Genomic DNA, 11,913 nt, shown 5'->3' on the forward strand with positions numbered 1-11,913 from the left:
ACCAGCATCAGAAGAAGTTGATCATCTTGGTATTGAATGATAGAAAAACTATAAGAGATATTATTGATTGGTTCTACTGCCACAGTCAAAACGATGAACCAGTCTTTTGATGTTCATGGAACTCACATTAAGCCTTCGTCATTGATTTGTAACCAACCAAATTGCTCGTCTCTGATCTTCCCTCACCATAGCTGATACTGAAACCTTAATTCACGCATTAATCACCACATCTGGACTATTGCAGTGCCTTATTTCTTGGTCTTCCCAAAAAACTTGTATGTTTAAAACTCAGCAGCATGAGTTCTCACCTCCACTAGGCGCTCTGCTTCATGACCTTCACTGGCTACCTGTAACATCACGTATACACTTTAAGGTATTGTTTCTAACGTTCAAAGCATTAAATGGTCTTGCTCCCCAATATCTGTCTGACCTACTCTCCCCTTACCGCCCGGCCCCTTAGATCAGCTGAACTTGATTTGTTGTCCGTCCCTCGTTTCCGTTTGTCTACTGTTGGTGGAAGGCATTAATGTTTTGCTCTAACGTGATAGACCTGCTGTGTAAACAATACATTCATTTCAAAGGTAATTTTAAGTTAAACGTGTGTTTAATCTACACCTGGGGAAACTCTCTTCACCTTCAGGAGCTCTAGGGCAGCTCAGTCTCTCCAGTGGGTTTGTTGGGCCACAGCATCGCAGCAGACTTGCTGTGTGTGTGTGTGTGTGTGTGTGTGTGTGTGTGTGTGTGTGTGTGTGTGTGTGTGTGTGTGTGTGTGTGAGAGCCAGACTGAGCGAACGCTGCTCTGTGCGTTTGAATCAAGGGGGTAATCTAGCGCTCGGAAAGCGTTCCACCCCAAGGGGCTGCCATTGCTAACCAAGCCATCACCTGCTGTTAGCATCCCATTGACTCCCATTCATTTTTGAGTCACTTTGACAGTGAATAACTTTACATCTGAGGCGTTTAAAGACTCCATTTGTCCATTGTTTATTTCTAAAGAAACACGACAATGCATAAAAGACTCCGTTACCTTGTATCTAACACTATCGCCCCGCAGAAGCTGTTTTTGTAAAAATAGGCTAACTATTCCGTCATAACCAACGTGACTCTGTCGCACAGTTGAGAAATTACCGTATAGACCTGAGGAGACGCTCGCAGGCAATCTTTTACTGTCTATGAGGCAGTCGGGGGGACGTGGAAACATAAAGTCTGATAAAGTCAAGGGAGAAGAATGAGGAGAAGCCCATAGTGAGCCAAAAGCAACAGGAGAAAATATTTAAACAACGTGATTCACATTTCACTTTCCACAACTACTAGAAGACCTACAGCTGTCCGACAGGAGGATCAGATCCCCCCTGTAGATCCGCCCATGGTGTGAGTGTTCGACTCTGCTCTCTACTCTAAGGCCCCATTTACACTACATGGTTCAATTGACCCAATTCCAATTTTTTCTTCTCGTGTGTCAGAGATCGGATATGACATGTGAACGTGTAAGCAGTAAAAAAACGCATGAATTCCGATATCCTCAGATCGGATTCAGGCCTCACTCATATGTGGTAATAAATCCGATATGATTCGGATGCGTGCATTAGCGTCTGCCATGTAAGCGGTCAAACCGGATATTCCCCATTAAATGCGAGCCGTGCGTCACTGAAAAAAGGACGGAGGCGAATGACGTCAACTCAGGTGGACACGAACTGCGATCCAGTGTTGACAAGTCCGAGGTTTTCATGCGGAATTGGGCTACTTTAACACAGTTTTGAGTTGAAATTGGGCGGGTTTTGTTGTGAAAACCTGGCAACCCCGTCAAGGGCTCTCCTCTTTTTCTCCACCTTAGGAGAGAAATGTTTTGCCGACCTTTAAAGATGTGTGGAACAGTGCAGACAGCAAAATATTGTTCAATCATTTTGTCTGCGTCCATTGCATATCGCGCTGTTTTACTTCCTTTCACCGGTTAAGAACGTCTTGGGCTGTTTCGCCAGTGTAAAGTGTAAATGCAAATATCGGATACGGGTGATGATGTATGTGGGTGATGATGTATGAAAGATGATGTAAGCGGGTCGTCAAAAAAATCGGATATAGTCACCAAATCGGAATTGTGCATCAAGACCTGCAGTGTAAATGCAGCCTAACTGTCTTCAGGTCATTTGTTGTCTCAATTGTTTCTCCTCTCAGACTGATTTCAGAGTTTCTCTAATGGCTTTATGGAGCAGGAACAGACCAAAGAGTTGAAAATCTGATTCATATTCAACATTCCACATAAATGAGACTGCCTTATCAACTCACACAAAACAAGTTGAGTTTGTGTAATAATTTCAGAGACTACATACAGTCTAGCAGAGGCTCGTACGCTGTGGATTGACACTCAACATTAAGACAATATGAAGAAATGGGGACTGACTCAATCGCTGAAAGGGTTCATGCTGTGGTCAAGGCCAGAGAACCAGATAAAGTTTAAGAGCTGTAAGAGCCATTGGGCTCTATTTAAATGTCTGTTGTAGTTCCACTGTTGGACACTGGGTGGAGTGTGGGCTTTAATTGGTATATTGGTAGCCAGAGAGTAAGTGAAGTCAGGTGGAATGAGGGAAGCAAACCATGGAGTGGACATGCAAACTGCTTAGCTTCTTTGTGTATTATCACTCATCACTTTGGAACTTTTTAACGGCCCAAGCACTGGATTCCACTTTGGATTCTGGATATAATTATGAATCAAGGACCAGTGAATGAATGCAATGAAAGGTAAGTGAAGCGATACCTTATGAATTACTCTGTGTGCACACATTTAATAGCGTAAATCCAATGCATTGGTTTCTTAAGTTTTAAAGTTAGTGATAAGGTGAATGAATTCAGCTCTGTGTGAAAATGAGTGTAAATAATTATGGTGAAGGTTTTGTGGCTGCTGGTAAACACACAGAGACTAATGTGCTGATTGAGGATGTTGAAATGGAGTCTGTGAAAGAACAACACGTTCTCACTCCTAACTCCTCACATATTGATGCTTGGTCAGGACCTTCAGTGTCACTTTTTAACGCACAGGATACTCCATTGATTTCACTGAGAAACCTGTGGCATCATACACAAACGTTAGGCATGGGAATGTTGTTGTCATGATGAAATTAGATATTTGGTTATGATTTTGCCAATATGACATTGAGTGTGATTCTAAATTTAATCAGCCAGCATGATTTTATTTACATTTATTTCATTTATTTACGCTATTTATACACGTTTGAAAACTAACCCAACCCCACCCCTAAACCTATGTATTATATGATATAAAACAGGATATAACAGGCAGATACGATACAGGCACAATCTGTTCAAAAGGTACAAATGTTTCAAGTGCTCGGAGGACACATGCCTTAATCAGTTGAACCTATTTTGGAATAAGGCTGTAACGTAACAAAATGTGGAAGAAGTGAAGCGCTGTGAATACTTTACGGATGCACTGTATTACAAACCAGACTGACTTCATCCTGTCATTCGTCTTCAGATCTTTTCGAGAAGGAACAGAGGTTTAGATGTTGATGTTTTATTAAAAATGTTTAATCACCATTATGGTGATCAGTGTTTCCTGTAGTTGGGCAGTTTCACTCTTGATTTTTTTATGTAGGTTTGTGGTCTTTGTAGTTTTTACCAAAACACATCATTTGTTGCAAACCAAGCCAGAAACAAAGACGATCAGGTGATATAGTTTTCATCTTAAAGATGAGAGTCATGAGTTCACTGTAAAATATGATACAAATAGAAAGGGAGTTATCATGTAAATCAGTGGTTATGTGGATTTGACAAAGATTTAGACGGTTTAAGTTAATCTTGCAGAGGTACAAAAATAATTGAATAACTAAAAAAAAGTTTTAATAGTAAAGGAAGTATTACCTTAATAATAATGTAAGTATTTAAAAAACAATGACAACAGTAATGTAAAGTTTTATATGTGGTGAAGTGCTGAAATTGTTAAAATACACTACGTTAGTACTCCTGCAGGGGGCGCTCGACATAATAAATGTAATAAAACACGGAGAGACTCTCAAACCTCAGAGTGAAAAACTTTATTGATAAAGGAAAGCAAACACAAATGACAAATGAACAGCAGTAGTAAAGTGAGATCTGTGTGTTTTATCTGAGAGAAATGTGTCGTGTTTAGTCAGTAAAAGAGCTTCAGTATTAGAGACGTCTGATCTGAACAATAATAACACTACAAGACGTGTGAGACTTTAAGTGAGATTGGAAGTTATTTTAAAGCCCCAATCAAATATGAATGACTAGATTGTAAAAATAAAATCATTATTTACAAAGACAAACTCACATTTGACACTTTGAGCACTAATGAGTTAATGAGCAAAAATCTGTTGCTGTTTGTTCTCCAATTATGTTCTAGGGTGTAAATAAGCCACAGAAAAATAAACATACAGTAAAGGCCAGCATATGAAGCCTTACAAATAAATGAAGATTATTAAATGAATATATGAGAAATGACACCATTAGGGTCCTGATGTCTAAATATGAGCTTGATCTGGTTCAGCTCTTCTGGATCTGATGTCATAAACCAGAAGAATGACAGTAGCCACGCCCACCAGAGCAGTGAGGACCAATCGGATCACAGCTTCAGTAGAACCACAACAGTGGACAGAGTCTGAGGAATAAAAGCATCAAACTGAGATCAGCTCAGTCAATCAACACTAATATCAGCGCAGACATCAACTAATATCAGCAGCGCTGCCGTACCTGAACATGTGTGACAGAGTTGAGTGATGTTGAGATCTCTGGTCTGGTTGATGAAGGGATTGTTGATCACACAGCTGTAGGTGTTGTTATCCTGATATTCCACCTCCAGAGGAAGAGAGAGACTGATGCTGAGATCAGACACACTGATGATGCTGGACAATAAACTGTTTCCTTTGTACCAGGAGAGAGTCACATGACCCACATTCACAGCTGAACACAACAATGAACATGATGATGATGATGATGATGAAGAACAGTCTCTGCTGATGACAGGAACAGGCAGAGCTGGAGAACATGACAGAAAAAAGATAAACTAAAACATAACTAATCAACAATCTTATTTTCGGTTCAATCAGTGTTGAAATGATGCTAGTTAGGCTGCATTAACTAGGTCAGCCGCAACCGGGAACACTTCCCATAACACCTGATGTACTCGTTACATTTACGCTAATGTTAGCCTCTCTGTTTATACAGAGGTTTACTGTAGTCAGCTGGATCCAGATCAGATGGACCTGCGCCTGGACATGACCAACACTTCCCTGAAGTTTCTGCAGAGACCAAGTCAACTAGACTCCCTGTGAAGGCTCCCTTCCCTTCCCTTCCCTTCCCTTCCCTTCCCTTCCCTTCCCTTCCCTTCCCTTCCCTTCCCTTCCCTTCCGATAAAAACACGTATGCAAACAAATATATTTAAACACGCTTGCCTATAGGCTGAACACGTAATGTGATGATGTTTAAATGTCACAGAATTAAATCAGTTTTTATGACGGAAATTTATCAAAAATATTTCTTCAAAAGCAAAATTGTATTTCCTATTATCACTGTAAAGCTGCTTTGAAGCAATCTGTGTTGTAAAAAGCGCTATGAAGGTGACTTGATCTCTACTCACCGACAGAAACTCTGAATGCTCTTAATGAGTATCTATATGAAGCCAGTATCTCTAGTGTATAAGATCCAGTCTGTTCAGTTGTGATGTTTGTGATGGTCAGAGATCCAGTTTGATTGTTCAGCTTCAGTCTGTCTCTGAATCTCCCATCAAGAACATCATCATATACAGTGAATCTGTCGGCCCGTTTAATGATTTCAGCTATTACAGTGTCTCCAAACCTCCACTGAATCTCATCATCATCCTTTATTTCAGTGAGACGAGAGTCTAGAGCGACTGAATAGCCCACCATCACTGATATTTCTTCTGTATCACCAAACAGAGAACAAACAGAAGCAGAGTTTGTAGCAGAGAGAGATTTTAAATAACTTTATGATTGCTTTTAAAAGTAAATAATTGGATATATTTCAATTTCAAATAAATAATATAATAAAACAAAATCAGACAGAAAAGAAGCAAAATGGTGTTTGGATTAATAATTTTATCTGGTGATTAAAGCATAAAATGGTGAAACTGATATTTAACTCACCAAAGACAGCAAGAAAGAACTCAGTGATCATAGAGTTGATCTCTAGTGTATAATCTCCAGCATCTTCAGTTGTGATGTCTGTGATGGTCAGAGATCCAGTTTGTTTGACCAGCTTCAGTCTGTCTCTGAATCTCCCATCAAGAACATCATCATATACAGTGAATCTGTCGGCCCGTTTATTGATTTCAGCTATTACAGTGTTTCCAAACCTCCACTGAATCTCATCATCATCCTTTATTTCAGTGAGACGAGAGTTTAGAGCGACTGAATCTCCCTCCATCAGTAACACTGACACTGATTCTGATACAAACACACACAGGGTTTGTCAGATTCATTCTGTGAAATCACTTCATAATGTTTTACTAAATCAAATAGTTAAAATGTCTGAAATAAAAAAGATCATAAAATGAAAAAACAAAATTATGCATAAATTAATTTAAAATTGGTCATTAAAAAACAGGTGAAACAAAGTTTTTTTAATCTCACCAAAGACATAGACATTGAACTTTTTCTTTCTCACACTTTTGATCTCTAGTGTATAATGTCCAGCATGTTCAGTTGTGATGTTTGTGATGGTCAGAGATCCAGTTTGATTGTTCAGCTTCAGTCTGTCTCTGAATCTCCCATCAAGATCATCATCATATACAGTGAATCTGTCGGCCCGTTTACTGATTTCAGCTATTACAGTGTCTCCAAACCTCCACTGAATCACATCATCATCCTTTATTTCAGTGAGACCAGAGTCTAGAGCGACTGAATCTCCCTCCGTCACTGACACTGACTTCTCTTCAACACCAAACACACCTGAAGAACAGAGTTTTCACAGATTAAAGCTTTAAAATCACTTGATGTTGGTTTGAAGTTTCACTGAAATACTTGTAATTATTTAAATGTGATGTTAATAATATTCTACTGCAGTACAAAGACTAAAGACAAAAAATATAATGAGAAATAGATTTATATATGGAACAATAAACTAGATAAAAATAAACTAAATAAAAAACACTTTTACTTCAATGTTGTTCAAGTTCTAGGGCCCGTTCTTCGTACCTCGCTTAATACATCCGAGATGATCTGACAGATCCCAGATCTTTTAATCCTGATAACTGATCTCTGGCTAATTTGGTTCTTCAGACGAATTTGTGGATTGGATTAATATATCTGGATTAAGTTATCTGAGATCACTGCTCGTGCCTGTGTTCCCTGAAGAGGGCAGATGATCGATACTCGAAACCACGATCAGCAATGCAGCGATTGGCTGGCGTCAAGACAACGTAACGACATCATATAATTAAAAAAGCCACCTGGCAAAAAAAAGAACCTTTATAAGGAAACAGACAAACGAACAAACCAACATAAAAGTTAGATAAATGAAATGTGCACTGTTCTGATGAACATGATTCCTAATTATTTATATTCACGATTTTATAATATTTATTGTACACAGTTTACATTTTCATTTTAATGTTGTAATATCATTTTTAATTCAATTTCAATTTTTTTATTTCAATTTTAATTGAATTTGTTATGTGAGAATATTAATTAAAGTTTCTTAACAGTCAAGATCAAATGATCTGCATCTCTTGCGCTGCATCAGCCATCCCATAATATCCGTCATCTCTCAAATTAATGCACGACGGAGACTAACTGCACATTTGGAATAATAGATGCATTCAATATAAAAAAAGATCTCTCTTCTATAATAATTAGTTATACAGTTTGTAAGAGCGTGTGGAAGTGATTCTTCTGAGGCAGTATATGTTCAAGACAGCATGTTTTTAGGAGACATTGGGTGCGTTTACATGCACGTTCTTAAGCCGATTATGCCCAATAAGCCGACAATGATCATGGTCATGTAAACGCGCTAACCCGTTTTCTTTTATCAGATTAAGGTCATAAACGGCGTAAGCATAAACCGGTCGGGACAGGTCGTTTTTTCCCTCTTACCCTGATTTTGCGCGGCATGTAAACGCATTAACCTGCTTTCTGTCGGCTTATTGAAGAGCGCATGTGTGATAGGAGACAAAAACACAAACTTAGAGCAGATTTAAACGCATCCAGACAGAGCGAGTTAGCGTTTTACATGAAATAAGGATATATCACAAACGCAGACTCTTTTAAGACCCAGAAAATTGTAAAGATGTGTTCTCATCTCGCAGCAGATGTAGAAGAGGTTCAGTCTAAACGCTGCATAACTGCATGAGGGGTAATATGAGCCGTAAATCTCACGCTGGCATGGTGCACGCTTTATTTAACATCACAACTGACGTCACATTTGAAAAACTTAGAGTCAGATACGGACATTATTATTTTTGATGGCACTACAAGGAAATAACCCGGTTTATAAATAGTCATGTAAACGCAGTTTACTTGCGTTGTCCGTTTACTGGTTTGCATGTAAACGGTGGAAAACTGGTTATTTCAATAAGCTGATTTTTTTAGAGTTATCGGCTTACTGTTGTGCATGTAAACGCACCCATTGACATTCTGAAACTCAGTTGTACTAATAAACATATTAGGGATATTATAACAGGTAAAACAGATACTCATAAAAGTTTATTGTGGAACCGTGTATTTAGGAATATAAACTGGAATAAAGCTTGGTGTATTTGTGAAGCATACTTCTTAAATAATACAGTAAAAGAAGTTACATTTAACATTTTACATGGTATATATCCAGTTAAAAACTACTAGAGAGGTTTAATTTAGATATTGATTATTCATGTGAGTTTTGTTCAATTGAAAAATAATCTATTATTCATCTCTTTTGTGATTGTATACACAAAGATTTTTTGGGTGGACATTGAAAATTTCATTAGAAGGAAAACAAATGTTATATTTAAATTAAATAATTTTGATATTTGTATATATTATTCCAATGAACATGATAATAATAATAATTTCACCTTTATTGTGCAACTTTTTTATAATTTTTGGAAAATTTCATATACACAAGAAGAAATGGTCAGGCCACATCCAAGCCACATTTTAATCATTTTCTTCAGGAGACTAAGGACTATTGCACCAGTTTAAAGAATATTATGAATTAAACAGCAAGAAAGACTTGTAATATTCTTAAAGAATATAATTTTTTTTTGATTAATTTATCAAGGTTTGTATACTAGCATTTTTTTGCTTCATTGTTCTTTTTTATTTAATTTTTGTTGTTTATGTGTATTAATATATTTTCTTTGCTGTATTTTACGTTTTTTTCTGGCAATAAAACAAACAAACAAAGATTAACTGCACAATGTGTGTAAACCTCCAATACATCTATAAAGTAATTATTCCATCACAATTCACAAATTAATCTCTCATTCAAGTGACTGTGACAGTATTATACACAAATTTTACACAACCTTAAAATATTATTTTCAAATAAACTTTTATATTTATTATTATTTTAAATTATTATTGCCCCTGGTTCAGTAATGAACTCTGGTGATAAAGTAGTGGCTGGGACAGATTTTAACATCACCTCAAGATGCGATCTGATCGTGTTTACATGAAATAAGCTCCCGAGCAGGTTTAAGCTAACGGACCTGTTGCTTTGACAGCAAGTCCAGGATGAGTTTCAAAGAACCAAACGGTCCGAGATCAAGCCAAATCGTCAACAATCAAATCCAGCGAACTGAGTTAGGCACCTAGTCTGAATTTTTGTTTGTAAACTTTCTTTTGAGAAAGAACTGCAGAAGTTGGATTCATGCCGACACCTCTGAATCTGCTGACTAAAAGTTTAAATGTTGTTTTATTATCTATGGATAAACTGCTGTGGTTAATTTCTGTGTCTGTAGTGGATTTCACACTGTATAGCAATTGTTTCCAGGATTAAGTGTTGTGATTTTCTCGTATAAACATTCTATATAAATGCGTTTGTCACCTGAGTTTGTATTTTTCTGTGGGTTTGCGTTAGAATTTGAATGCCCCCTATCAGTGCTGTCCTGACAGTGAATGTTAATCCTCTCTGACTAATTTAACCAGTCATTTATTACATGGGACCAGAACAGAAGCAGCTGAAGCCATAAAAACACATTTAAAACTCACCATCCAGACGCCAGAAACACAAACAGAACAAAACAGTCCAAAACATCTTCAGCGGTTTCAGTCCACAAATATGAGAAGACAAACTCTTCAAAACTGCTTCAGTAATAAAATGACAGACGTGCTGATGTGAAGCTGCTCTGTGGTAAAATGATGTGAAACCACCAACATCTAAAATAACTGCACATCTTTAGGTGTTAATGCATGTGACTGTCTAGCTCTTAAATTCACGCTTTGAACCTTGTCACTCTCAGCTCCAGTAGGCCTCAACTTCCTCTAGATCAGAGGTCTTCAACTGAAATAGCTTGGGGTCCAGAAAAAACCTTCCTCACCGGCCGAGGTCCGGACAATTATATACCTAAAAACATGAATTGATGACTTTTTGCCAGACTAAAGAAATTAGTGTAGATTAAAATGTCTTTATTAAACAAAATATAATATGTTCTCATATAGATAAACATTTATTTTCATATTGTTAAAGCAAACATAAGTAATCCTTCACAAAATCTATCTCATTTTTGCCACCAGGTTGTTCTGTTCAAGTTGTGTTGGTACAAAATATCTAATTCAACCAGTAGCCATGTCTGACAAAAAATATGATGAATGAAAAAATGCCTTCATCTCTAAATCTGCACTGAAAATACATTAATTACAACATTACTAGCAACTAAACTGCTTTTTCTGCTGAACTGAGATAAACAGTAACAATCAATGAACACAAACCCTCCTGGTTAAAAAACAAAACAGAAAACGTCTCGGTTACGTATGTAACCCTCGTTCCCTGAAGGAGGGAACGGAGACGTACGTCAGAACTGAACCGACGAATGGGATCTTACTAGGGATGCACCGATACCGATACCGGTATCTGGTATCGGCCTCGATACCACATTTTCGAAAGTACTCGTACTCGTTAAAAGTCCCCCGATACCGGGGACGATACCACGGTCTGAGAAATGCCTATCTTTGAGCAGCGTGTAAGGGGTTAATCACAGGCGCCGAGTGCCCGCCCCCAGCTCAGAGCGGGGAAAAGGCGAGAGTCGAGACGAGACATGTCAGCCATGTGGAACTATTTCTAAGTGAATGAAGACGACAAAACAAAAGGCGGACTGCAAATTGTGCTCAGCGAAATTGTCCAGAGGAGGCTCAAAAGGTAGCGCATTTAACACAAGTAATTTAATCAAGCACCTAAAATCCCAATGAGTACAAAGAGTTTACCCACGCTTCTAAACCAACACAACCCACACTGCAGCAAACTCTTGCAAGAAGAGAGAAAATGTCCAGAGACAATCCACGTGCTGTGAAAATAACACAGGCAATCATCGAGTACATTGCATTGAGTGACCAGCCATTTTCGGAGGTAGAAAACGTGGGAGTCTCCTCCTTGTTCTGGAGCCCAGATATGATGTCCCAAGCCGCCGCTACATGACTGGCACAGAGCTGCCTAAACTACACGAATCAGTGAAAAAACACATCCACAGCCTACTGCAAGCCTCCTCTTCGTTTAGTTTCACCACGGATATTTGGACAAGCAGTGTTAGCCCGGTGTCGCTAATTAGCTTAACCTCCCAGTGGATAGGCGAGAGTTTTATACCGCAACGAGCCATATTACATGCGAAACAATTCCGCGGCTCGCACACCTGCCAGGCTATAGCGCATGTATTTGAGGAAATGCTCCAGACATGGGGTATACCTAAAACATCTGTACATGTTGTGCTTCGTGACAATGCCAAAAACATGA

At 38.3% G+C, this 11,913-nt stretch overlaps 1 protein-coding gene across 1 annotated transcript; it reads right to left on the reverse strand.

Moving 5' to 3' along the window:
- Positions 1-4,087: 4,087 nt before the first annotated feature.
- LOC137075879 (pregnancy-specific glycoprotein 22-like) lies at positions 4,088-11,235 on the reverse strand. The gene is made up of 6 exons (XM_067444830.1): positions 11,166-11,235; positions 6,621-6,938; positions 6,135-6,434; positions 5,609-5,911; positions 4,723-5,007; positions 4,088-4,630 (listed from the first exon to the last, which is right to left on the reverse strand). The coding sequence occupies exons 1-6, from the start codon at positions 11,233-11,235 to the stop codon at positions 4,494-4,496; spliced, it is 1,413 nt and encodes a 470-aa protein (XP_067300931.1). The 3' UTR covers positions 4,088-4,493.
- Positions 11,236-11,913: the final 678 nt, after the last annotated feature.

This window comes from Pseudorasbora parva, chromosome 5, assembly GCF_024679245.1.
Source record: "Pseudorasbora parva isolate DD20220531a chromosome 5, ASM2467924v1, whole genome shotgun sequence".
In the NCBI taxonomy this organism is placed as follows: Eukaryota; Metazoa; Chordata; class Actinopteri; order Cypriniformes; family Gobionidae; genus Pseudorasbora; species Pseudorasbora parva.

What these genes read in the sequence shown, in the direction of transcription:
- LOC137075879 (XM_067444830.1), bottom strand. Translation starts at nt 11,235, where the DNA reads ATGGCTGACATGTCTCGTCTCGACTCTCGCCTTTTCCCCGCTCTGAGC. An exon ending in GGGGCGGGCACTCGGCGCCT is followed by an intron (nt 6,939 to 11,165) that starts GTGATTAACCCC and finishes TCTGTTCTTCAG; the next exon opens with GTGTGTTTGGTGTTGAAGAG. An exon ending in GTTCAATGTCTATGTCTTTG is followed by an intron (nt 6,435 to 6,620) that starts GTGAGATTAAAA and finishes TGTTTGTATCAG; the next exon opens with AATCAGTGTCAGTGTTACTG.